We start from the raw sequence: 26,553 nt of genomic DNA on the forward strand, positions 1-26,553 counted from the left end.
ACTTGTAGGATTTCACTCGTGACTATTTTTCCGTCGAGCAAACAATCGATTTACACTCTAACGCGCAAAGAAGAATCTTATAAGGATTTAATGTATCACGTAAACAAAGTGCTCTCAGTGCTATTCTATTCATTCGAACCAACAATTACGGAAAAATCCGGTGCCATCTGCCGTTTGCTTGCCCGCCCTTCTCAATCTCTCAAATTGTCTCCTTCTCTATCTCGTATCTCTTCATCTCTGCGAAGGCTTTATTTCAAAAAATTTGCTTTATTTTGTGCGTTTTCCACGTTTTTTTCGATCTTTCTCACCCTCTCGTAGATGACGAATTTTTTCTCTTTTTCTATAGACGTCTCTCCCATTTTGTTATTCAATTAGTTATTCGTGAGCCTTTCTATTCTAGGCATGTGGACACAATCAAAGAAGTCCTTTACGTTTCGTTCTTTTTCTCTCGGAATTAATTTTTAAATCGATATAATAGAGGTAAAATTTACAAAAAAACATAATATTTTCCTACTTTCCAACTAATAAGATCTGTACCGAAAGATTTACTGTTTGAGGTCATCAACTTCTGGTCCATACTCTTATCGATTTTTGGTTTTTGTTGAAACATTTTTATTCTATCACGTACTCGTAATGCCTGAGAAGTTCCAGTAAAAAATAGAGGGATGAAAATATGTGAATTTTCATTTGTAGCTCAGCTAGAATACATTTGCTCTTTTTTTCGCCCACCAAGTTTGTGACTGCAGCAGTAAAGTATGTGTGTGTATTACACGGCTGTCCCTGGCAGCTGCTCAAATGCTCACTGATTTCACTACACCCTCTTTCCCATCCAGTAATAATAGTTCATGGTTTTGGCACTCGGCGCCGCTTCAGTTTCTCGCACATGCCAGTCTGCGAGTAGGAGCGGCCGACGACCTGGCGAACCGTCCGATCACCCCATTCCGTTTCAAAGTGGGCGTATAGAATTTATGTCAACGATCACCGTTTCAACTTTGTTATTATCATCAGACAATTGCTCATCATTACTTCCTTCTGTCCTATTCTCTTTGTGCTCTCCAGCCGACCTCTTTTCGGTCTTTCCTCTACTAATCAAATATTTGGGTGCACCAGGGCGATTTATCATTTTCCCGATTTATCAGTTTGTTCCCTTTGCAATACCTCGCCTACTCATTGGCTAGTAAACGTTGTACAGCTAGCATGGACTCTTCTCCAGACATACACCATCAATTCAGTACAACCAAAAAAGGAGAAGAATGCCTTGTTTCCGATTCCGACCTCAATCCTTTTTGGTTGGGAGCGGAGACAACATGACGAAACGAGAGAGCGACGCGACGCCCGCAATACTTTTCCGCCGGTGATTCATGCATCGCATCTTTCTCTGCGTCTTCCGCCTCTCGTTCCTGATTTTTTTCCATCGCCTGATTTCTAGAAAATAATTCGTTCTGAAGCTCGTGCTATTCTAGCTCTTCTTCACTATTTCAGTGTGAATCCAGACTAAATAATGGTTGAATTCTTGTCTCGCTTTTTTGTCTTCGTCATTTGATTGTTCTCTTTTTACTTTCACACTGAAGCGACGTCGTCTCGTCATTAGTTTTTGATCATTCGACAGAGAATTTCCTAACAAACAATGATAAAGTTTAAAGAAAAAAACTATGAGCAATCGATAAAGTTATCAGAGATCACTGAAAAGAGGAAAAATCCGCTCACAAAAATTTCTCTTTCTCAGAATTATGCTTGACTCAGAGAATATTTTTTAATCTTTGGTATTGAATTTTTCAACAAAAGCTGTTTGAAAGCCTCATTGTATTGTATCAGTTCTTTTCTTTGTAAAAATCGTTCTCTTTTCCTTCTCGACATCCCCTTGACGCTTCAGTTAGCGCAACCTATGTTTACATAAAGTTTCCTTCATTCTTCTCCATTTTCTCACTTCCTTGCATCGTCCGAATGTTCCTTGAATTAACATCCTTCTCTAGATTTTTCAATCCGAACATATCATCTCTTCGTCCCAACGGACCCTTCAGTCCAAACTACAGAAATGTTTCTTGCCATCCAAGTGAAATTTGCTCTGCGTCTCTTGGTCCCTTCTCGGGTGTCCTCGAGTCTTAACCCCACCTCCTTTTCCCTATTCTTCATCGTCCCATCGTCGTTCTCATTGTAAAATGTACCCTCTTTCTAGCCGGACGAACACAAAAATGGCCGAGGCTCTTATGAGGTGGCAAGAGGGTTTGGACCGTATTCAAGCGGCGCCATTTCATTTATTCGCAGTCGATAACAACACAGATGTAGGAGCGCCTGGTGAGTTTTTTGTTTATTTTCGGTTTGTTTCTAATTTTTTCAATTCCAGGTACTGCCGGTGCTGAGTTAGTAGCACCTTCCTATTGGGGATTCATCAACTCTATCTTTCTTCCAACTGTAGTTTTTTACACAGTTCTCTGGTTTGCTGTTTATGCATGTGTGCAGTACAACTGCTGGCTGAGTTGGCAAGAAGGAATCAAGAGGAAACGTCTTCTCAATTTGACCACTTCTCTCATTCATTCGACGGTGGGTTCTTTTCTTTATTCAGCTTCTGACGTAAATGAAAACGGAGTTGACCTTTCTCTCATTAATTTTTGAGCAGCAATGTGCACGAGAAACTTTTAAAAGTGATGTGAAATCTGAGAAAGCTTCAAAGAATGTCTGTAAACGAGAGAGAGTAGAGAAATGAGACATCTGATGAACTAACAGGATGTTGGTGTATTGGATTTCTGTTCATTAACAAACAAGAAAAACAAAAAACTGCATAAAAATATGATTGTCTCAGCAATGAAAGATAATTACTGCGATCATAGTTCAATTTTATAATAAAAATGAACTTTCAGATCTCCGGACTCTACTTGTTCGCTTTCTTCTGCTATAACACTAAGTTGATGTTCGCTGCACCACTTCATTACTATTCCTACCTCGACTCACAGATAATCACTCTCTCAATTGGATACTTTTTCTATGACGGAATCGATCTCGTTCTGAACGATAAGTAAGTTACATTTCTAGAATAGAGAAACATAAATCCAACTTCGTATATTCCAGACTTTCGATCTCCACGGGTGTGCTTCTCTTTCATCATGTTGCCTCCATCTATGTACTTTCTACCGCTGTTCTTTCAAAGAAGTTCCTCTTATATGCTTATTGGGCTATGCTTATGGAAGTTTCTTCAATCTTCTTGCACACTAGATCGATTCTTCATATCTCCAAGTTGTCAACTACTTCGATGATTGGATTCTCCAAAGTCATATCTTACCTCAACCTCTTCAGTTTCATCATTTTCCGTGGTTTCGTTCAGTTCTTCCTCTTCGGATGGGCATGGGTCAACTATGACCACATTCACTTGTTAGTTTATTCAATTGCTCTCGAAGATCCTTACATAAATCAATTTTTACAGCGTCTTCAAGTGCATCGCTTTCGGAGGAGGATTCTGTTTCGCTGTCATCAATGTCAGTCTGCTTCTCCGTATCTTGCACTCTGATGGATTCCTTCTATCATCTGTGGTTTCCCAAGGTATTTTATTTTTGGGTTCAAAATATCGACACATAAAGAGTATTGAAGAAAAATATATTTTGAATGAAATTGATTGAAACATTTTATTTAGCAGCATAACGCATTTTCTCAGCTCATAAGATTCAAATTGCAGACCGTCTGGATGCTCTCCTCGAGGACAACGAGTACAGCAACTCGTCGGAAAGTGTGGCGAAGTCGGAAAAGAAGGAACTTCTTGACGTTTAGACAATTATCCGTTTAACTTATAACAACTCTCGTCTCGCCACCAATCCATTATCTTCTTTTTGCCACATTCCGGGTATTTTTGTGTTTTTGTTCCGTACTCTAATATGATCAGATTTTTTCAACCCCAAATTCTCACCATTAATTTATCGATACGTTTTATCCTCTTTTCTTCATTCTCCCTCATATCACAAGGCTTTACAATATTTGTACAAGCATCACAAATTTACTTCATATTTCCTCATTCATATTCTTCCTAGAACATAATGATACATTTACATGATAATCGAATATATGTGATATTTGAAACTTAGTTTGTCTCTTTCTCTTCAATAAATCATTCGAACCATCACCTATCTGTATTTTTTGTAGGTTTCTCTGAAACCTCTTCAATCAGCACACTCTTTTCTACTCGATACACAAACGGCATTCAATTTGAGATGCGCCACCCGACGACCCCGACAGAAAAAAAGACAAATTCCGGTTTTCGAGTTTTTTTGGTCTCGCGCTCTCCTCAATTGTCGTCTTTTTACTCGTTTTCTCTAACGTTTCGGTATTCAGACGGCTCATCGTTTCCTTGAATTCAAATTTACGGGTCGTTAAATTGAAGAAATTGCATTCGAAGAGTCAACAAGATTCGACTGGTTTTCAATAATGAGTAAACTGGATCGAAGAAGAAAAAGAGATATCGAAAAGGATTGAAGTGATTCAAAGTTTCTTAACGACTCACATAAAAACTCTGTTCTTTTTTTCCTACTTCAGAATCTTTCATCTTTTTTCACTGACGTCTACTCCTATTGTTTTCTTCTTCTTCTTATCCTACGCCATTTCTCTTTTTTTGCCACGTCACGACTGGAAATGATAGATTCGAGAAGAGGAAGAAAACTACTACAATTTTAAGGAATATCAATTTGAATCCCTCTCGATTTCTATTTAACCAAGGCATTTCCTCTTCCTGATTTATTATTTCCGTTGGTACGAATTGATTCAAGATGTCTGATTCGAGTTTTTTCTCCTTTCTTTTTCCTTATATAAAAGAAGGTTAAACGTTTCAGAAAAACTACGTGGGCAATCAGAAAACACGATCTGATTGGTGACTTTTGACTCCATGAAAATCATAAAATAGAACAGAACCTTATCACTGGTTAACCTCTAATTAGAATTCTCCAGTCAACTGATAATATGTGTTTCTAGATAATGAACCATTAAATGTCCATCAGAATCACATGCTTTGTCTCTAGAGAAATCTGAACTTGACGTATCTCTGAAATGATTCGTGACTATTCAATGAGTCAAACCCATTACATAACTCCTCCGTATATAAAAACTTCTTTCGCTGTATGAATCAGTGTTGACCTGTAAATGTCTTCTTATCATTCCATTTCCTGTCAACATTTCTTTAAAAGAAATAGAAGAATGTTGATTTTGAGTGCACTTTGATGAGAGACTCTTTCCAATTAATTTGTCAACCCGAGGGCACCTTCTGTTTCTTCTTTTCTTCTTCTCCTTTCATCTCTATTTCTCTCTATTCCTTTTCTCTTCTTTTCTGCTCCGATCGAAATTATAAATTGGCTTCATTTCGCTACTCCCAGTGGTCCACCGTTTCGCACCCTTTTTCATGTTCTTCCTGTTTTCATATTATTGATGAAAAACAAGAAGAATAGAAGAAGAAGAAGAAGAAGAAGAATGAATTCGGACGAATGTCTCTCTTTTTCTCTCTTATTTTAAATACTGTCTAGTTGTCTATTTGTATAAGGTCGATCGATGTAAAGTGGCTTTTCGTTATGACCTTTTCGTTAGTGGACAGTCGAAATTCTGAATCATTCTTCTGATTGTAGATGTTGTAATACTCTCTACGTGTTGACTTTTCTTACTTTCTTTTTGTAGAATCAATCACAGCAGCAGTTTCTATAAAAATAACTAATCAACTAAGTTTGGGACAACAGGATAATTCATCTCATGATGAGACTCATCCAATCCAAAAGCAATGAGGAGATTTTGACCCAGCTGTCAAGCAACACTTTGAAATGACAAGAGTTACGACATTTGGTCCAATAATCTTCCTTTTTTATCCCAAACATTTTTTTCAAGTAGAAAAAACTGAATTAGAGCTAGCATTTTCAGACAAACAGATATTGAATACCAATTATGAATTCACCTGTTCCATCTACCGAATAGTTTCGTCTTATATCATTTCATTTCAAACTCCAAGAGTATTCCACAGCAACTCCTCAAGTAAAAAACTGGCAGAATCTTCTGGCATCTTCATTCAAAATTCCATCCTGAATAGGAATGAGATTTCTATTCCATTTTTTAAAAGGAGATGAATAATGAATGAAAAGAAATGTCGACTCAAATCGTTCTTTTCTTCATTGTATCTGATGAATCAACTACGATTTTTGAATCCGAGTGCGAATAAAATTCTAGTTAAATGTAGTCTACAGTAGTTTTTTGTTCTTGCAATTCAATTTCTTTGTCGCATTTAAAGAAGATTTCAAGAACTCTCAATTGAAGTCTCAATGGAATCATCAACAAACTCTGAAGCGAATATGACTTAGTTTACTGTAGTTAAATTTCTTCTCTGCTCTGTTGAGGCTACAAAAGTGTATTCATTATCATTTCTGTGTTCAAAGTGTCTGTTCCTTCTTCTCTTTCAAAACTATATATCAAAAATCGCTTAACAGTATCTCGATAGTCAGAAGACACAGAAATTCAATCATCGTACGTTTCTCTAATGGGTTTTCGTTTTTTTTCCCAAAAACTTTCTAACAATTTCATTTTTCATGAATCATGCACCTCAAAAATTCTTCTCCTTTTCTTCTTTTTTTCTTTATTTTTTTGTGTTTTTGTGTTCGTCATCTCAACAAAAAGAAACATTTTTCGAGACTTTTCATCTCCTGATTTCATAAAATTTTACGTCAATTCTGAGTCATTCATCACCTTTTTTCTAAAAAACTAACAAACTTGTTCCCACATCAAAACACCTGTAATAATAACAACAAGCCAACTGATTCAGTACTAAAACTACTTCATCCATTTCACTCACAATATAAAAAAACAAAACAGTGTACCTCAGGGGACTCTCTAACGTCTCTCTTTTTATCTATCCGTTTTTGTTTTGTCCCAGTTTTTCTCTTGTCTAAACGACTCTTTCTCTTCCTTCTTCTCTTCTTATTTCTTCTCATAAAATATCAGTTTCGTTTCGTGTCGTTTCGCTTCCAAAAATGTTTCATTTTCTTTTTTCTGCAGATAGCTAAAAAGAAGAAGCGGTCCGTCTTCAAACGGTCTGCGTCTCCACATCTTCTTTATTTCTCCAGACGCAGCATCTCAGTCGCCCCGGAGCTTTTGGCTGTGTGCTCATTTCATTTTCTTCGTTTTGCTCGACTGACCCACAAGTCGGTGGCCGTGGCGGGCCTCCCGCACTCACTTACTCTGTATCGGAGGAACGAACGCCAAAAACGAGTAATTCGGAACGGAGAGAGGAGCGGATCGCCGGATGGCGTATACGCGGATAGCACGATGCATTGCCACTTTAACTAATCTCTTATTTCTTTCTGTATCTATTTCTCTTCTTCTAATTACTCTTCTATCAGCATTCAATCCACCAAAGCCTGTAGTTTCACCAGAAAGAGTCAATGAATATCCACAGGTAAGTCTCTTTCATCCAGTTTTCATTTTATCTTATTCCCAATATTTCAGTTCATCGTAACACTTCTTCTCATCGGCTGCTATGCAACTTTCCTCTTTGTTTTGTCACTTCTTGGACTCGTTTCATTGTGTTTTCTCAACTCGATTCTTCTATTCGTGGTAAGTATTTCTTTCCTTGAAAAAACAATATAAATTCACGAGGAAAACTACTGTTCTAATATAAAGAGAACAGTACAGTACTCCAGAACTCAACTCAAAACTCAAATCTATAATTTTCAGTTTATCCTTGGACAAGTTGCTATGATGTTCATGATTGGAATTTCGTTCGCTTTTACACTAACAGTCAGAAAAAGAGTAAGTTTTTCTATCAAAAACACTTGTAATTTCTCAAGTGAATAATTTTCAGTTACATATGAAATTGGAAGATATCTGGAAGAACAAACCGAGTTGTTTAGAAGGCCAACCATGCGTTCCACTTGATACTTTTAGAAGTTCCGAAAATCTTCTTATATGTCTTCTGCTTATATTTTTTGCTGTTCAGGTAATTCGAACCACTCATAATTACTCCAAAACGTTCATACTTTCAGATAATTCAATTGATCGCCAGTTGGTATCTGTGTGAACGAAGATCCAGTCAAGAGAAATACAAGTTACAATTACAAAAAGCAGATGAAGATGACGAGTGATTTCCAAATTGTTTTCATTCTTGTATTGTACATTTCATTTTAACTCATTCACTTTCTAGAAGTTAGTTATTGTTTTGTTTTAGTTGTTTTGTGCCAATCTGCCATCACCTCAACCGGTTTTCCTCCCAGTTCGCAACCAACTTCAACCGATTTCTTTCCGGGCTCACAATCCATTTTTCACTTATTTCTTCCCGTTTTCTATCAATATCCCGGACCACTTTCCGTTCATAATACGAGACGATCCAATCATAATAATCCTAATTTTGAGCATTTTCCACTTTCTGATTTCTTCTGTTTTCCTGCCTATTGTTTTCAATGTGCCTTTTTTGAATCGATTTTGATTTACGTGTCAGTTATCTGTTCAACGGTTCGATAAATTTTAATAATTGTGTACTCATGAGCTCAATTATGAGTACTGTATATGAGTACAGTATACTGCGCAGTCCAGCGCTGGAGTATATACTGTATAGCCGGAAAATAAATCAATTCGAGTTGCCGCTTTTTTTCGCCTTCTGAGTAGAGCGCGGTTGCATATGCGCGAAATTCTTAATTAAATTAAACTTTCAGTTAAAGAATTGGTTTGATAAAATTAAATCGAGTTTTTCAGAATTTTTTTGCGTCCTCTTTTTCTTAATTTATAACCTGAAATGTTATTTAGATTGATCATTTGAGCTGATAAGTTTATCTATTACTTCCTGTACTCCCAAAGACCACTAGCGACATCAGCACCTTTTAAAGAAAACTACAAAACTTGTTCAAACACCTGACTGGTCGACTGGCATTAAAAGTGTATTTTGTCTGTAAAATATCACTTTCAAAAATGAACCAGATGTAGTTAATTCCTTTTCATATACACACTTCAACTTCGTTTTTGCAACAATTTTTCGGCAGCGGTTTTTTATGACCTTAAACGGTACAGATGTAGATCCTTCGTGGCATTGAGTGTCTGCTACTCCATACTTTCGTTTCGTTTCGTTCTCTCTCGTCTCTTTTCAAATGTGCACTTGCTCCTCACTCTCTTCTCTCTTGCCTCTTCTTTGCCGAAATTCCACGTTCCAGTAACGGTCGGCTTTATATTTGATTCATTCGAACCATATTACTCTTGATTTTTGTTTCCCTCGTTCCGTTCTTTCTAAATTTATCGACTTATCTCGAATTCGACGGAGGCGGTAGGCGAAAAACAGGAACATGAGGGAAGCGCTCACTACATTTCGCGATTTCTTCCTCTTCTCATTTCTTTTGACAACCTTTTTCAATAATTTTTCAGGATCCAAGCGGGTTGGAGTAGAATGGGTAAAAATGCCGACGATCATCACCCATTGCTCCACACAACGCCCGAGGGTGCGGTTAAAATTCCGGTGAGTCGTTCTGTTATTCTAGGTTTCAGAACAGAAGAAGTAAACCATAATTAAAAAAAAAAAGATAACTTGTATTACACGGGCAAGTAACCACTCCAATTCGATACCATAAAATTCAAAAGAATTCCGCCAAACTTGCCATTCAGCTAAAAAGCGTACCTCCTGAGAAAGAACAAGGCCTTCTTCGAATTTCGCGTCCGTCGGCGTCCCACGAACGATAGCCATCTAAGATCCTAAGCCAGACGGCCAACATTCAAGACTTTTCATTTCCAATTTCCCTCCTCCGTTACCCCATTTTGAACGATTCTTTCTGTTTTCCAGGTGCCGTCGGTGTCAGTTGGCAGAGAATCAACGCAAGCGAGAAGTGGTATGAAGACCGCAATCCTGATATGGCTTACCCTCCAAAACAGTATACATACTCTCCTGATCAGGTAAATGATATAAAAATATGTTGCTCGTCATAAAAAGTGTTTCGGAGACTGCTACTGCGGATCCAATGAGTTCATTTATAGACGAAGTTTTTGAACAATATATTTTTCGTTCTTTTTATTGACAAAAATTATATTTTCAGATACTCCCGTGCACGTGAAGTAGATGCTATGTTTGTAAGTACAGTAGCTGTGTGGTTGACAGAAGTCATCAAATGTGTAATCTGTCTGTTTTTAGTTGCTCAAGAAGAAACTCCAAGAAGGTAATTCACAATGCGAGAACTTTGTATTGCATTTCTGCTTTTCAGGTTCGTACATGCCCTCAAAACGCAGATTCTTGAACAGCCCTATGATACAATGAAAGTATGCATACCGGCCATGATTTACATAGTTCAAAATAACTTATTCTACGTGGCAGCTTCTCATTTAGATGCAGCAACCTTCATGGTGAGACACTCATCTCCTTGAAGAATCAACGAAAAAACCGTTGCTTTTTCTTCCAGATAACATCACAACTAAAGATTTTCACCGCTGCTATTTTCACGGTTATCATCTTGCGCAGATCTCTCAATAGGACACAATGGTCTATATTCTCATTCTTTCCCAGTGCTAATTTTTTCTTAATTTCAGGTTTGCCCTCGCAGTACTATTTGCTGGAGTTTCACTAGTACAATTACAAGGAACAAAATCAAAAGAAATTGCTGGCGAGTCTCCATTCATCGGATTTGTTGCAGTTGTAGTCGCATGTTGTTTGTCTGGATTTGCTGGAATTTATTTCGAAAAAATTCTGAAAGGATCCGCTCCAGTCTCGCTGTGGATGAGAAATGTCCAGATGGCAGTATTCGCGATTCCATCTTCCTTTCTCGCAATTTATATGCAAGACGCAAAAACAGTAAATGAGTATGGACTTCTGTATGGGTTCGATTCCATTGTCTGGCTTACTGTACTTTGGTACGGTATTGGAGGTTAGTAAAAGAGACATTTCGGGTGGTATTCGCTATTAGAACTGTTGCAAAATGGAACTGTTACTCAAACTACGGAATGCTCAAGGTTCTATTTTGTAGCAGTTCTAAAAACGAATAACGTCGGAATTGTGTTCCTATAGTAGTAGTTACAATGGCCGCTCTATAAATTAGAAATATTTTTCGTATCGAAACTACATCCAATTCGTACAAAGTAAACAAATACATACAGCCTTCCTATTGCAAAAAAATGGATTGTTCACACGTTGTACACTAAACATTCTATTTTGCAGGTCTCTCTGTTGCGGTTTGCATCAAGTATGCCGATAACATTGCCAAGAATTTTGCCACATCAGTCGCTATAGTTCTTTCAACGATTGGATCCATGTTCCTCTTCGATTTCATTCCATCGTTAACTTTCTTGCTCGGTGCCGCACTTGTGATATTTTCGATTTTCCTCTATTCTTCTCATCAGTCAATGGTTGCAGCTCTTAGTCGACTACGAGGAGAAATTCCTTCTACGAAGGAGGCGTTTTGTTTGTAAAAAAATAGGTTATTCAAATTGATTGTATCGGTGGTCAAATCATTCCGGGGTCATTTTCATTTTCGTTTCATAGTTTATGTAATTAGAAACTGTTCATTTATTGCATTTATCTATTTTTTAGGAGGTTGTGATGCATTTTTCTGTCACTGACCTTCACTTTGTCAGTTTTTTCAAAACTGATATCAGTTATCATCCTTTTACCTTCTCTGTTGAATCTGTGGTGTGTCGTTCGTGATATTTTTACTTTCATTTCTTTCCTTCCAATTTCTACGCAAATAAACAAAGAATTCAATCACATTTATTGTATTTCTCGTCTGAAAGTTTCAGTCTAACCCCACTCATATTTCTTTTTGTTTAATCTAACTCATGGCACATCATACATCTACGTCAAAGTACGACCCCATTTGCCCTTCCCTTGATCAGCTGTGCACTTTCTTCGTGCTCATCTGCGTCTCCAGTGTATTAATTGTGTCTATTCGCAGCTGGTCCCACAAAAAGGCCACGTTGCAATCCGTACATTTTGTTTCGTACAACAGAATATTGATAATATTCGAACGTACTATCGTTCGTAATATATGCGCCTCATTTGTTTGTGTTTTGAAGTAAAAAAGAGCGAGTGTGTGTATTGTTTGAGAGACGAAGACGATTAAAGTGTGAGAAAATTGAGTCCCATTGGAGGACGCATGTGCTGTTGTACTGCACCATTCTCTTCAATTTCTGTTATTTTTCGCACTAAAACCAGTTTTTTTGAAAGTTCCTATAGTTCGAAAGCAATCATCAGTATAGAGTAAATTTCATTCCCACCACTAGGATTTGTTATCACTTCTATTTCTGGTTTTCATCGCAAAACTTCTGTTCTGTTGCTAAAACTTTATCTCATTTCAGATCAAAATGGCTCCTAGTAAAGGAGATACCATAAAATATACATCACTGATAGTTCTGGTAGTCCAGAACTGCTCACTGGTGCTTTTCATGCGATATGCGATGACCAAGGACAGAGCGAAGTTCTTGAAGGTGGTTAAAAAAAAAATTACTCATGTCTGAACGCTATATTTTTCAGACTATCACAGTCTTCTTCGGAGAAATTTTCAAATGCACAGTGAGTCTTCTGCTGGCGTGTGTGGAGGAGAAGAGTCTTGTCAAGTTAGTTTATAATAAAATAAAATTATATTCACGTTTTGGCTTCAACGCTTTCCTTTCAGAGGCCTGAAACGTATCCATCACGAATTCTTCGTCAACTGGAAAGACACTTTGAAAGTATTAGTGCCAGCTGCGATATATACCGTCCAAAACTTCCTTCTCTACGTGGCAGTCGACAATCTTCCAGCTGCCACTTACATGGTCACATATCAGTTGAAAATTTTAACGACAGCTGGATTCACTGTCCTTGTTCTTAAGCGTCGTCTGTCAGTTCAACAATGGATTTCTTTATTAGTTCTCTTCGCTGGAGTCGTTGTTGTTCAATATGTAAGAATTTATTTTTTAAACAGTCATCTTTATGAATGTTTCAGGATCAAAAGATGTCGAATGAGCGCGAGGCTGCTGCTCGTGCCAATATCTCCACCACCGTTGCTCCATCCACAGTACCTCCGTTCTCAAACTTAACTTCCACTCTGGCGACTGTTGTCACAACAGCTTCAACTCCCGGTATAACAGAAAATTCCATCCTGGGTGAGCATTAAATCAAATGAAATAACGTTATCATTTTTATGTATTCCAGGATTCATTGCCGTTCTCATAGCATGTGTGCTCTCTGGGTTCGCTGGAATATACTTCGAGAAGATTCTGAAAGGTCAGTTTTTATCAATTAGATGTCAGAATGGTACTTCCCCTAATCAGAACTGCCTGAAACAAAACTGGTACAAATCAGAACTGTATCCGAAATATAACTACCCAAATCAGAACTGCCCAGGTCGGAACTGCTACGAATCAGAACCGTCCAATCCAGGTCTAATGGCTAAATATAATGTTAAATTATATTTTGTTCGGTTCTTATTCGTACCAGTTCTGACCCGGGCAATTCTAATTCGGATCAGCACAGTCAGAATATCACAAAGTTTATTCAGGTTCAAACGTGTCTATCTGGATCAGAAACATACAACTTGCTCTTCCATCCATTTTCTTCGCATTTTTGTTCGCATCGGTAATTTATCAATCGACATTCAAACTGATCATATTTCCTATTCAGGTCAAAGACAATTCCAGTCTTTATGCTGATGGAGTGAATCCAGTGAGCATTTGGGATAACATGTTGCAAGGATTCGATTGGGCTGTGTGGGTTACTGTCGCTGTCAATGCATTCGGAGGACTCGTCGTAGCTGTCGTGATTAAATACGCCGATAACATATTGAAAGCGTTTGCAACATCCCTCGCCATTGTTCTCAATTGTATCGCTGCTTACTTCTTATTCAATTTCCGTCCAACTATCCTTTTCCTTGTCGGAGCATCTGGAGTTATTGCAGCTGTTTTCGCGTACAGTCTTTATCCATACAAGTGAGTTTTTCTGCATTTGTGTTCAGAATATGGTTGATTTTTTTCAGAGCTTCTCATCAAGCGTTACCAACGGATGCACCCAAAGAGACTGAACTTCAGCCACTGGAAACCAACAAAGCATGAATAGTATTATTTGCCAATTAATAACGTCAAAAATTGTTTTATATCATATATCTCTTGTTCTATGTCATTATCAATGTTTATAGTCAAAGTTTATTGCAAAGATTGTTCGGTCCTTTCCAAATTCCCCCGGGTTTTGTTGTTCACATTGTTTTCCTAATAAAGCCGAAGTATTGCGCAAGGACGCTTACGAAATAGGAAATTCTACTAAATTTTATCAAAATATACTAAAGACTGATACGAATCCGTGTCTGAGCCTTCAATAATCCTACGCTGTCATCCATTTTCAAGAATTATTCCTCTCATCATATCGTTGGCGTAATGGAAGTATAATTCGAATAATGATACAGAAACAAAATTTTAATGAGACAATTAGCGAAGTCTAAATTGTCTGAATAACATGAAGCAAGGACCATCTTAATGAAAGTTTTCTAGTTTTTAGGAGTTTCGAAATATAAATTTGTATTTCAAAACAATTATTCATCTCTGTAAATCCAAAGATTTTCTCAAAATACGTCGTATCGGAAAACTAATCAAACTAATGCACATCTCAAAGATAATCTGGGATGTTTGACGTAAAATACGGATACAAATAAGAAGGATACGGTGTCTAAGCGGATGGCGAGCGTCGTCGAGATATCCAGAAGAATTCATTCAAAGACAGAAGCTGTCGGCAAGTAACCATGCTGAAATTGTCTGTTTTTATTCTACTTCTCTTTGATGTTTCTATTCGTTTTTCGAATTCCGTCGAAGAAGTTCCGGAATTGAAAGAAAATGGAGAGAAATCATCGTATACTCAATTCGATTCTGGAACGAAATTAGAAGTGAATCGAGAACACAAAAGAGTTATCAAAATTGGACACATCGGAGCAACTGGAGTGATGCCAAACGATGCGAGAATTCTGAATATCAGTAAGGAAAGTCTGATTGAAGAAGGACTTGTTGGAGATGATATTGAGTTTGAGTGAGTTTGAATCAGTTAGAAAACGAGAAAAGGTAATGGATGAAACTGGCGATTTAGGATAGTATCAAGACAGGCTTGCAGTGAGAGTTTTGAGGGAGTTGCAGTTGCTGCAGAACTGTATCATGTACATCAGGTCAGAGCCTTTATTGGACCGTACTGTGCAGCAGGTTTTCATTTTCCCCTTATTGATCCTTATCTGTTTTTATTTGGTTTCAGAATTGGAAGCCGTCACCAAAATGGCGACGTTCTGGAATATTCCAATCATTTCATATTCAAGTGTTCCTAACGCAGTTTCAGGTAAAATAAATGAAAGAAATCTTCAAAATTGTGAATTATAGACAGAAGTGTGTACAAAACGTTGGCAAGAGTTTCTTCGAAGAATACAAATTCAATTGCTGAGGCGACAATTGCTCTACTTCAGCATTATAAATGGTTGAAGGTAGCCAAAAAAAAATTAAAAAGTACAAAAAGTTATTTTTGTAGGTGGCAATTGCCACGAATACAGGAAGTACTGCATTCGAAAGAGTTTCTATATTCGAGGAGATAATGCATCGAGTTGGAATAACTGTTGTAAAGAAAATAATGTTTGACGAGAATACTGATGCGAATGAAATGGTTAATTCTGGAATGCTTGGTGATCTGGCTAGTAATGCAAGAAGTTTGTGAACTATTTCAGCCTTCTCCTTCCCCCAATTTGTCATTTTCAGTTGTCCTTTGTCTGTTTTCATCTACAAAAGAACTCTCAAAAGAATTCATGCAGGCCACTTACACTTTGGGAATGAATAATGCTGAGTATGCATATATAATTCCATGGCTTCAAAGTGGAACAAAAGATTCGACTCCGTGGATTGGAGCAGATGGAGAAATGCTTCAGAGAGTTAAAGATCACTATGCGAATGCTATAATTGTGGATGATGTCAATGGATTTGACGATACTATTGTCAGTTCATTTGTCGAGAAAATCGAGAAACATGGACTTCAGAAAAATGATATTGATACGGTAATTCATAAAAAGGTGAAGATTCTTTCGAGAAATGTCTGAATTTCAGTCAAATATAAACGGATATCTTCACCTTTTTGATTCTCTGAAACTGTATGCGCTGGCAATTCGGAAAGTTTTGAATGAAACTGGAAATGAAGCATTTGTGACCAATGGACAGTACATCTGGAATCGAATGAGACGAATGAGTTTTGAAGGTCACGTCTTCTGAATTCACTCCTCAGTCTCAATCTCCTAATTTTCAGGTGTTGTGAGTCGTGCCAGTTCAGAAGAAAACAAAGATGCTGGAGCAATTGGTACTGTATTAATGGATGACGTGGCCGATCGTGCTCCTATTTTCTCAGCATTTTTCATATCTCCAAATCGAGATAAAGTGATGAAAATGGTGAATATGGAGAGTGAGTTGATTGGAAATTGTGATGGATTGAAGAACAAAAGTGGATGTTTCCAACTTGTAAGATTTCAGTGGTTTCTGGTCTGAAAAAGAAGGAGAATTGTTTCAGAAAATCAATGATGTAATATCTGGTTTCTGGCCGAGTGAAGATGGTTTAATGCCTTTGGATGAACCTGTTTGTGGATATCGTGGACAAAGGTCGTACTCTAATCTGATTATTGGTGATAACTTCATTTCGAAAATTTCAGATGCAGTTATCTTTTGGAAATCAGTGTCGGATCTCTGATTATTCTTTTGATAATCATATCTGTGATATTCTTTTTCCTCTTCCGATACTGGTAAGTCGTGAATTCAATCTTTTCTAATTTAAATACTTGATCATTTCAGTGAAAACCGACAATTGGAGAAAATGCCTTGGCGTATTTTCCATAACGATTTACAATTTATTGACGAAGAACAAGTCCGTTCAATGATGTCAGTTGGATCAGTTACAACTAAGTTGAGTAATATGAAAACTGGACAAAAACAACACGCAATTATTGGAGTGAATACTCATACAACTTATCATAAATATCCACAAAGAAGGCCAATTAAATTTGTGAAAGAGGACATGCAGTTGCTGACTCAGATGAAACAAGCTGTTCATGACAATTTGAATCCATTCTTGGGAGTTGCTTTCAATGAAAAAGAAGAGATGCTTGTACTTTGGAAGTTCTGTAGCAGAGGAACAATTCAAGATATCATTTATAATATGAACGTAGTTCTTGATGAGAAGTTCCATGGTGCATTCGTCAGAGATATCACTTTGGTGAGTTGAGAACCATTCGCCAGATTTCAGGTCCAATTTAAAAATGTATCATTTTAATGTTGTGAGGTTTACTTAATTATAACATCTACAACTGAAAGTTCAGAAAAGTCGGTGGTTCTCAGGGTCTCGAATATCTTCATGCTTCACCAATTGGATATCATGGATCACTCACTCCATGGTGTTGCCTTATTGATAGAAATTGGATGGTCAAGTTGTCGGATTACGGTATTGCAAATCCATTGGAACGTTGGGAAAAACAAGGAGCAATTAATATTACTGCAGTAAAGGATTCAGATGACAAAAGTCAAGCTTCTCAGACGACTTGTATGAGAAGATAATAATATAGGCTTTAAAAGGAATTACTTTTTTCAGCAATTCTCTACATGGCTCCTGAACTTCTGAAGAATCGAGAGACAAATAAAAGAAGAGGAATGGATCAATCATGGGTGAAACAGTCAATGGCAAGAAGACAAGCTGGAGATATTTATTCATTTGGAATGGTCATGTATGAGATTTTATTCAGAAGTTTACCATTCCGAGACAATGTTAATATCAACGGTAACAATGAGGTTAAATAATTTCTCTATGTTTTCTTGAACAGAACTGATCGATTATTTGGCCGACGGATCGAAGCAAGTGACGCCTGAAATTCAAAATCAAATGGGTCTCCATCCAGATTTAAATGCTCTTCTCAGAGATTGTTGGAGCGATAATCCGGAGATCCGCCCATCGATTCGAAGAGTTAGACTAAACACCGAAATGGTTTTGAAAACGTAAGCTATTTCAAAATAAACTTTTGACAATACTTTTGTTTTAGAAAAGGAAGTTTGGTTGATCAAATGATGAAAATGATGGAGCAATACGCGAATAATTTGGAGAAATTAGTTGCGGAGAGAACTGGAATGTTGGAAGAAGCGAATGTTCGTGCTGATCAATTATTGACTCAACTTCTTCCTGCATACGTGGCAAATGAGCTAAAAATGGGAAGATCTGTTCCACCAAAACTCTACACATCCGCTACTATTCTCTTCTCGGATATCGTTGGTTTCACTACAATTTGTTCAGGATCAAGTCCCATTGAAGTGGTTACAATGCTCAACGGATTATACACAGGATTCGATGAATGTATTACTCGAAACAAGAGTTACAAAGTGGAGACTATTGGTGACGCCTACATGGTTGTATCTGGAATTCCAGAAGAAAACGGAAACGAGCACTCGAAGAATATTGCCAATACTGCATTGGACATGCGTCAGTACTTGACTGGATATCAAATTCCACATCGTCAATCTCATCGTGTTCGTTGTCGTTGGGGATTCCATACTGGGTCAGTTGCTGCTGGAGTTGTTGGATTGACATCACCTCGTTATTGTCTATTCGGTGATACTGTAAACGTGGCATCTCGAATGGAATCAACTGGAACACCCGGAATGATTCAAATGAGTGAAGATGCTCACAGTCATATTCGTTCATATCATCCCGTTTTCTCATGCACAAAACGTGGAGAAGTTCAAGTCAAAGGAAAGGGAACATGCAGTACTTTCTGGTTGGAGGATCGTGTTGGCGATAAATCGACTACAAACTACATTAACAACGCTGAAGGCGTTTAAAAAAGAACATATATCAGTGCCGCACAGTTTTTATAATTATGATCTACCGAAATTGAAAAATAGAACAACTTTTAAAAGTTCGGTGGAGCACAATTGTAAAGACTGTGCCGCTTCGATAGCTTCAAAATAATCGCAAATTTCTTCATCTCATTCATTTGTCACAAACTATTTACTTTGAAAATTCAATTCAATAAATATATTTTATTTGGAAACATTCGGAACCCAGTGATGTGGGCAAACCTCTTCATATTAAAATGATAGAAAATATCCAGTAACCAACCCAGTAACTAGGTCAAGAACTGAATCAAATCGCGAGTGGAGACGGATGATCACATATTCGACTAGCACAAATGATGTATCTATTTTCCGAAATGAATTATATGTGAGCAAGACAAAATTAAAATGTTGGAAATTCTAAAAGGTTTTTGTATTGAAAAGTAAATATGTTTTTCCTCATTAATTCATGTTGAAAATTGTGATAGTAAGTCATTTCTATGTCATCATTAATAATGAATTTGAGTCACAATTCGTGATAAATGTGACCTTCTTTCGATTCAAAATGACGTCCATGGACCTTTCCATATTGGGCGTGAAAGCGGAAAAGACAAAACTCTTATCTATCTCTTATCACAGACAGCTATAAAAAATAAAATAAAATGTCATACGAACATTATCAAAAACCGCAAGCAGCACCAGGAAACGACTCTTCAAGATCATTTTAACATAATGATTCTTTCCCTTTCACTTTTTATTCTTGGATTTATTGGACTATCGGAAACAGCCACTTGTAGATATCCTCACGAGAAATTCATCGGAAAAAGGTAAAGGTTTTCTAAAGTTTTAAAATAGTTTATTGAAATTCCTTTTTGTGTTTTGTCATAAAATCTGTGGTCAAATACGGAGTATAACTCTGTGTGACTTCAGTTTGCCAATCGTATTCATATTTCAATGAAATTTCAGATGTTATTCATTTGTCTCAAAACGTCATCCATATGCAGCTGCTGAGGAATATTGCCACAGTCATGGATATGCTTTAGCCACCGTCGATACTGCTATCACTGCAAATTTTTTGGCCTGTAAGTACTTATTATTAATAATATTTTATAAAAGTTTTCATATTTTCAGCCACTGCCGTTACAGAATTCGGTTCGAACAATGGACAATTCTGGATAGGTTTATCCAGAAAGAAGGATTATTCGTTATTCTACTGGGATGACGGAACCAATGTTGCATATACTAATTTCGAAGCAGGATTCCCAAATACAAAGGATTATGTTGCTGAAAATGTGAGAAATGGTAGATGGCAGACACTTGCGGAACACAAAGAACTGGAATTCGTTTGCTCATATGACCCATTAGCAACAACAACTCCTGCCCCAACTACAACTCCAACTACAGTCAAAACTACAACTGTTACTACAACTACAACTGTCAAAAAGACGACAGCAACTACGATGACAACTCCAAAACCAACTACAACAGTTTCCACAACTACCACAACTACAGTACCTCCAACGACAACAGAGAAGGCGTGTCCTCGTGGATTTACTTTATTCGAACCAACTCAAAAATGCTACATTGTGGTGAGGTTTTGATCTTGATTTCTGATTATTATCGAAATAAAAAAGTTCCGACATTTTTCCCCTCTCGGTGTTTGCGGACTCAAGCCAAAATTATCAAATTTTGGCTTGAGTCCGCAAACACCGAGAGGGGAAAAATGTCGGAACTTTTTTGTTGCGACAATACATCCAGGTCAAAGTTGCAAGTTTCTCTGATTGCGTTGGTGGTGGAGTGATAAAATGATAAGAGCAGAAACCATTGTATCAGTTGTCTTCCCACACTAATTGACACGTTTTCAGCTGGTCTACGGAAACGATTCGGATTATCCTGTTGTTCCGGTATGTAGAGAAAGTTTGATTTCAAGTGCAAAGTTTATTTTTATTTCAGGATGATGCTCCATTCTTGACGAAAGAAAACCAAAGATGTGCCAAGTACGGAGCAACTGTTGCCACGGTTCACTCCTCCGGCCTCAACGATATTCTCAGATGTGAGTTAATTAAAACTTCTGCAAATATCTCATAACAGTTTTCCCAATTAAGTTCCCAGCTCTCTGAGACATCCTGGAATCTTGACAGCTTACTGTTTCCTAACTATAGTTACGTCATTTCCATGTGACTTTGAGAAAGACGCTGTTAAAAAATGAGACATTAAACGTTCACAAATCACATGAATTAGATAATTCTCGAAAATTCGTAAAAATATTTGTGTTCCTTAAAGAAAAAGTTGATTAAAATGTGTCAAAATGATTAGTGATTTTTGATTTCCATGTAACCATATCAGAGAAAAACAACGAATTTCAATTTCAGCTCTGATTTATGAGCGCTTCAATGACACTCGATACGCAACCATTGGTCTTCGTAACATTGACATGAAAACTATTGGAGGAAAATGGGCGTGGTTTGATGGATCCGCAACAGATTATCTGAATTTCGGAAATATGTTCCCAAAAACTGGAGATTATATTGCACAGGTACTATTTATCTGAAAGTTTAAGATATTTATCATAATATTCCAGACATCATCGCAAGGTTTCTGGGTGACGTATACACATACAGCACCGAATGAAGGTGTCGTTTGTTCGGTTGATTTTTAAGTAATGAAAAGCATAAATGAACAATTTTCTATTCTTTGTTTGTAGTTTTAACAAATTGATTTATTATTGAACATATCCACTGCACACAGAGGGCATATAAGTTGAATTGTCAGATGTTTTCCATTTACTATTTGATACTTGTAGAGATACAACAAATTGATTTTGGAACGGATATCCAGGTGTCCAGTTACTGAGTGTATTAACACTTCCATCTGCCCAATAGAACTTTTTATCATTTTCATCATTTGAATTTTTTCTAAGACTGATCCAGAATGAGCCGTATGTCATTGAAAATTTGCTGATTGCTGTAGCTGAAACGATTAAAAATTATAGTTTTCACATATAACTGCGTCGAAACTGACATGTAACAAAGTTGATCTGACTAAAGTCGTCGAAGATTGCCAATGTTTTTCTTGCTTTTTCACATTCTTGTTTTGCCAAATCATAATTAAGAAGAGTTGGATTGAAGAAGAAACATCTGACATAATTATTTGAAATTGATAAGAACAACGAGTGGGTGGATGGAGTACCTGTGTCCTAGTAGAAGTTCTGCACCATCACAAATACCAGTCGGAAGTTCTGAAAATTCAAATTCAAATAGATAACTTTGTGAGAGTGACTGTTTACCACTTGGAACAGGAGTTGTTGGCTGATTTCTGTTTTGTCCTTTCTGATAATAGCAAATGAATGGAAGAGGAGTTTCTGCCAGAAGAGAAACCCATTTAGTGTCTGCTAGCCGTGCTCCGACATAATCATATCCACTGAATGGAGATCCAGAAAACCAATTCGTATAGTTAACATCGTGTCCATCATCCCAGATGAGCGTTTTGTTTTCATTGTTTGCGTTTTTTACGTAATGAAGACCAATCCAGAAGTTTCCATAAGTAGCGTGGAATTTAGTGGCAGCCGTGGCTGAAATAAAGAAAAGTGCTAGGAGAAGTAGGGAAGTTCAAATTTGAATTGTATTCGTTCATTATGTAAATATTGAAATTGATGACACTGAAACATCGGAGAAGATGATTTATAATCGGTTTTTGAAATGGTTGTGACAGATGAAAACACACTTGAAATTACAATTCAGTGCATCGCTTTGTAGGTCACATATTGTGAAACTCGAATGATGATAGTTCTAGATGTCCAAGTCCATATTCACAGTGTTCTGCGTTCAATTAAGACGGCTCACAAGTAATTTAAATTTCTGGCGTAAGAAAGCACTTCAAAAATCAGTCGTTTTCCCATGAAAAATGACAATCAAACTCATAAATAATTGTTACAGTATTCTCTTCACTTATAGTTTTCTCGTCAAAGGAATACTGTATTAATCTGAATAAAACTTACAAGTAAGCCATCTTCCATCAGCATTCCCTCTGAATCTGACTAAAACTCCTCCTAGTGAAGCACAATATGCTTGTGCATCCGGGAAATGTAAATGTTGATCCACGAAAGTATAACAGCTGAACTCACAGTATTTATTATTCCAAATGTAGATCAAAACTCACTATCCATCGTATTCAGTGTCTCCATAGTTACACGTCACTGTTGAATTGACAATTAGAAATGAGGAAAAGAGGGAAGCAATTAGAAAAAGAAGATTCATAGTTAGGAACAAACACGAAAATTGCTCTCATTTTATCAGTTGAGTGAAGCTTAAATAGGTGCTCTCTAAGTAAACGAAAGGAGGAGGTCGATAACTTTTTTGCATTTCCAATTTGGTGACCGTTGCGAATTAGAACCGGCTGAACAAATACGAGAGTTACGGTTTATGAGTAAATATGTTAATCATCATACGTTTGGGAGTTTTCAGATGGTACGGACTGATTAGGTTTTGAACAGGATCTAATGAAAAGAAATCGAATTCCAGAAGAATTTGCCCATCTAAAAAGAAGGGAGTGGCTGATAACGAGTCGAATTATTTCAGACAAAGATTATAATTTCATTTAAACTATTTTGTACTGTTAATTATTCTTTGACTTGATCAAACTGTGTTATATTGTACATCATTATTTTGTTTATTATGCTCCTCTGACGTCAATTCCGTTGAAAATATGTTAGATATTTCGGCATTTAATTGTGCTAACCTTCGTTTTTCACACCTTTAACGACGAAATATTACGAGATGGGAAGTAGTAAACGCCCAGGTGAATCAACACATCCTATGGGTGTTACCGAAACTTTCGTTCCATGCAAATGTAATCAGAAGATTCCTGAAAGTATTAGTAAGTTCCTGTCTGGTTTGGAATGCGGACTTTCATTTGTATATTTAAGATTTCGTAAAAAAAAAGTACAGTACCATTTGATAAGAAAATGTAAGTAAAATTTTATAAGTTTTTAATCCGTATTTGAGCGAAGATTTGATGATAAATGATAAGAAGAAGTGTTATTTCTTGTGAAATACATTGCTCAACTTTGCGAAATGTGTAACATCACTTCTCTTGGTTTGACATGAAATAAGCCGATTCTAATATTTACCAAAACACAAAAAATAATTAGTTTGTACCATGCTCACAAATTACAAATCATTCAATTGTGATTGGCATTTCATAGGTAAGCTATACGGAATAATGACTTTAACATGCTTATTTATCTGAAGACTAATTGAATATCTCTTGAGCAAGCCTGAGATTTCAATGAGCTTTTCTATACTCGTTCATCAGTTTGAATAAAACATCTACTTAAGTATACTTCGTTGTTAATTATTTTCTCTAAAAGATTGAAATATTAACTCTAAAAACTTATAAACGAGCTTGAACCCAGAATAAATTGGTAGGAATAATTAAGAAATTCATTTCACTTTTGACAAAACTAGTTCGAAGAATACCAATAAAAATATGAAATGGTACAAATTAACAATAAGAAATGTATGATATTAATGCTTTTCACCGAAACAGTGTGATCCAAATAGTGAGAACAATTGATATGAGAATACCTGAAATAATAACTTCAATATTTGGAATCTCGATCAGAAAACTCACTATTCGTAGTTGCTGAATTGTATCTATCAAAACCAAAACTAACAAACGATCCAGTTGTAACTGCACCATTCGCTTGATATTTCACTGTTATTGTGTCTCCAACAGCCCATACAGCCCCTCCTGGGAAATTCGTAGTGGAATATCTGAAATACAATGTTTACTTCTTCAAAACAGGATTTTTGTAACAAACTCATTTTCAGAAACAACTTTCTGGCTGGATAAAATGGCAACATTCAATGTTGCTGCTCCAGAAATTGCCGCTCGGTCTACTGTATAACTGATGTTGGAAACCTTGGAAAATGACTTGATTCTATCCTCGTAATCTTGTTGAGAACTATTCAATGCATAGTTTGGAGATGAGAAGAATCCACGTCGACTGTCAAGAGCAGGTGACCATTCAACTGTAATTTTGTTTTAGTCTGTCTAGTTTTGAAAAAATCGAAAAAAACCTTTAGAAGGATCTGAAACCATGGAAACAATTGCCTGATCCTGATTCAATACAAATGTTATGTACTTTCCATTAAACTTCTGTGGAGTGTTTGTTTTCGAGTTTGATGATCTGAAACGTAATATATTTAGGGAGTTATTTGCACACAATGATTGATTACGTGTAATCAGAAAGTCTATGAGCATCTGTAACAAAATCAGTATAGACTGATAGTTTGTTGGTATCAGGCATAGAAATGTCTCTGACAAAAAAGTATGATGGATTGTATCGGATTGCAGCGACAGTTCCTTGACGAGCGTCTAATGAAACATCACATGGATCGAAAATACAACTGATTGGTTTGTAAGTCTTGAAATCTTTCACATCTGGAAAACGTTTCCGTTAGTGAGACAGATATCAGAATCGACACTTACCAAAATAATCTTGAAGAATGACACTATTTCTAACATTGTTGAAACCGGCAATAAGAGACCAGAGAGTGAGATACTTTCCAGTTGAAATGTATCTTTGCCCATTACGTAATACTTGGTGCAAGCTAAAAAATACTGCTGTAGTCGGCTTGTTTGTAGGGATTGAACTTACTTTCCAACGTGAGTTGAATTGATCGATGGACCATCAAAAACTTGAGTATTACGCAGATATGGATTCAAATCAGAGATAGTCACGGTTGACGGAAGTGCAAGAAGATTGACTCTTGTTTCTGCTTCGATCACAGTCGAATTGTCAAAATCACCAGCGAACAGAGTCAATGGAGAAGAGTTTGGATGAACTTGCCACGATGTCGGATATGTTGGATTCACTGAAAGTTCGTATTAAATCAATGATTTTCCGAAGATTCGATTAGAATCATATTCCAAACAAACCTTTGTACCATGCAATTCTCATTCCGAATTCTCCAGCTTCATTAGCTTGGAGGTCCACTCGAAACGATGGGTTCATCAAAAAATAAGGCTCCATGTTTGTTGTTTCAATTCTGAAAATGAAACTAGTCATAGCAGTCATACGATGTATCTAGACTGATGAAATCAGGGTAATAGTTAAAATCAGAATACAATCCTTTTTTGCCGTTAATGTCCTAACATGTTTTATTCATTTACTCACGTCGTAACATATCCTGTAGAGTCTGTCATTTTAAGAACTGATGACTGATTTGTGTTTGCTGTCATTTGGAAAAATGCAAACATTCCTTTTGGTACATTGATCTGTAAATTTCAGAAGTTCCGCGGTGATTCATCTATTAAAACTAACAATCCATGAACAGTTCTGTCCTGCTGCGTACTGCGGAGCAAAGTGATTTTTATCCCATCCAGATGGATATAATATAGGATTGCTGATGTTGTTAGGGGGGTCAATTGTTTGAGTTCCAGCACATTCTGAATAAAAATATGTCTAGGATTAAAATAAGATTTTTATGTTTTTCCCATGACAACAAGTTTCGGAATAGTACTAAAATAATTTTAAATAGGAAAAAGTTGACAACTCACTGTATGGATCATCTGCTAGAACTTGCGAAACCATCAAACACCAAATGAATATTTTAAAACACCGATCCATTCTGTTAACTCTAAAAACAGAGAATATGTTCCAATGTCAAGTTTAACAGGTTGATTCTGAATTGTGTCTGAAACTATGATATTGACACAAAATGATAAAGAAGGCGGCAAAGAATAGCTCTTGAATTGCCTGACAGCCGCAGGTTTTTATGGAAA

General features: G+C 36.8%; 7 protein-coding genes across 7 annotated transcripts; 5 read left to right on the top strand and 2 right to left on the bottom strand.

Annotated features, from left to right (window-relative positions):
* Window positions 1-2,192: 2,192 nt before the first annotated feature.
* Window positions 2,193-3,759, top strand: GCK72_014456 (uncharacterized protein; the record flags this gene model as incomplete). Its single annotated transcript, XM_053730295.1, has 6 exons — window positions 2,193-2,295; window positions 2,345-2,541; window positions 2,859-3,013; window positions 3,067-3,366; window positions 3,419-3,534; window positions 3,668-3,759. The coding sequence occupies 6 exons, from the start codon at window positions 2,193-2,195 to the stop codon at window positions 3,757-3,759; spliced, it is 963 nt and encodes a 320-aa protein (XP_053585067.1).
* A 3,493-nt stretch (window positions 3,760-7,252) lies between these two features.
* GCK72_014457 (uncharacterized protein) lies at window positions 7,253-11,382 on the top strand (the record flags this gene model as incomplete). Its single annotated transcript, XM_053730296.1, has 12 exons — window positions 7,253-7,405; window positions 7,456-7,563; window positions 7,684-7,758; window positions 7,811-7,945; window positions 7,992-8,086; window positions 9,358-9,448; window positions 9,770-9,879; window positions 10,020-10,139; window positions 10,185-10,323; window positions 10,380-10,459; window positions 10,507-10,841; window positions 11,132-11,382. The coding sequence occupies 12 exons, from the start codon at window positions 7,253-7,255 to the stop codon at window positions 11,380-11,382; spliced, it is 1,692 nt and encodes a 563-aa protein (XP_053585068.1).
* Window positions 11,383-12,273: 891 nt separating this feature from the next.
* On the top strand, window positions 12,274-13,998 carry GCK72_014458 (uncharacterized protein; the record flags this gene model as incomplete). The annotated part of the gene is made up of 8 exons (XM_053730297.1): window positions 12,274-12,396; window positions 12,443-12,525; window positions 12,585-12,849; window positions 12,894-13,053; window positions 13,103-13,174; window positions 13,449-13,525; window positions 13,571-13,875; window positions 13,923-13,998. The coding sequence occupies 8 exons, from the start codon at window positions 12,274-12,276 to the stop codon at window positions 13,996-13,998; spliced, it is 1,161 nt and encodes a 386-aa protein (XP_053585069.1).
* Window positions 13,999-14,678: 680 nt separating this feature from the next.
* Window positions 14,679-18,771, top strand: GCK72_014459 (uncharacterized protein; the record flags this gene model as incomplete). The annotated part of the gene is made up of 15 exons (XM_053730298.1): window positions 14,679-14,959; window positions 15,017-15,126; window positions 15,176-15,235; window positions 15,298-15,398; window positions 15,443-15,617; window positions 15,667-15,959; window positions 16,009-16,156; window positions 16,205-16,413; window positions 16,463-16,551; window positions 16,602-16,691; window positions 16,741-17,161; window positions 17,284-17,485; window positions 17,534-17,719; window positions 17,763-17,934; window positions 17,979-18,771. The coding sequence occupies 15 exons, from the start codon at window positions 14,679-14,681 to the stop codon at window positions 18,769-18,771; spliced, it is 3,330 nt and encodes a 1,109-aa protein (XP_053585070.1).
* Window positions 18,772-19,497: 726 nt separating this feature from the next.
* GCK72_014460 (uncharacterized protein) lies at window positions 19,498-21,424 on the top strand (the record flags this gene model as incomplete). Its single annotated transcript, XM_003088571.2, has 7 exons — window positions 19,498-19,592; window positions 19,732-19,847; window positions 19,897-20,354; window positions 20,631-20,669; window positions 20,719-20,818; window positions 21,138-21,301; window positions 21,347-21,424. The coding sequence occupies 7 exons, from the start codon at window positions 19,498-19,500 to the stop codon at window positions 21,422-21,424; spliced, it is 1,050 nt and encodes a 349-aa protein (XP_003088619.2).
* A 63-nt stretch (window positions 21,425-21,487) lies between these two features.
* GCK72_014461 (uncharacterized protein) lies at window positions 21,488-23,021 on the bottom strand (the record flags this gene model as incomplete). The annotated part of the gene is made up of 6 exons (XM_053730299.1): window positions 21,488-21,735; window positions 21,787-21,902; window positions 21,955-22,003; window positions 22,052-22,336; window positions 22,763-22,878; window positions 22,924-23,021. 6 exons carry the CDS (start codon window positions 23,019-23,021, stop codon window positions 21,488-21,490), a joined length of 912 nt encoding a protein of 303 aa, XP_053585071.1.
* Window positions 23,022-24,300: 1,279 nt separating this feature from the next.
* GCK72_014462 (uncharacterized protein) lies at window positions 24,301-26,398 on the bottom strand (the record flags this gene model as incomplete). Its single annotated transcript, XM_003108214.2, has 11 exons — window positions 24,301-24,350; window positions 24,397-24,539; window positions 24,587-24,797; window positions 24,846-24,955; window positions 25,005-25,209; window positions 25,258-25,379; window positions 25,427-25,643; window positions 25,708-25,817; window positions 25,946-26,046; window positions 26,093-26,217; window positions 26,329-26,398. The coding sequence occupies 11 exons, from the start codon at window positions 26,396-26,398 to the stop codon at window positions 24,301-24,303; spliced, it is 1,464 nt and encodes a 487-aa protein (XP_003108262.2).
* Between the last annotated feature and the right edge of the window lie 155 nt (window positions 26,399-26,553).

This window comes from Caenorhabditis remanei, chromosome IV, assembly GCF_010183535.1.
Source record: "Caenorhabditis remanei strain PX506 chromosome IV, whole genome shotgun sequence".
NCBI classification, from domain to species: Eukaryota; Metazoa; Nematoda; class Chromadorea; order Rhabditida; family Rhabditidae; genus Caenorhabditis; species Caenorhabditis remanei.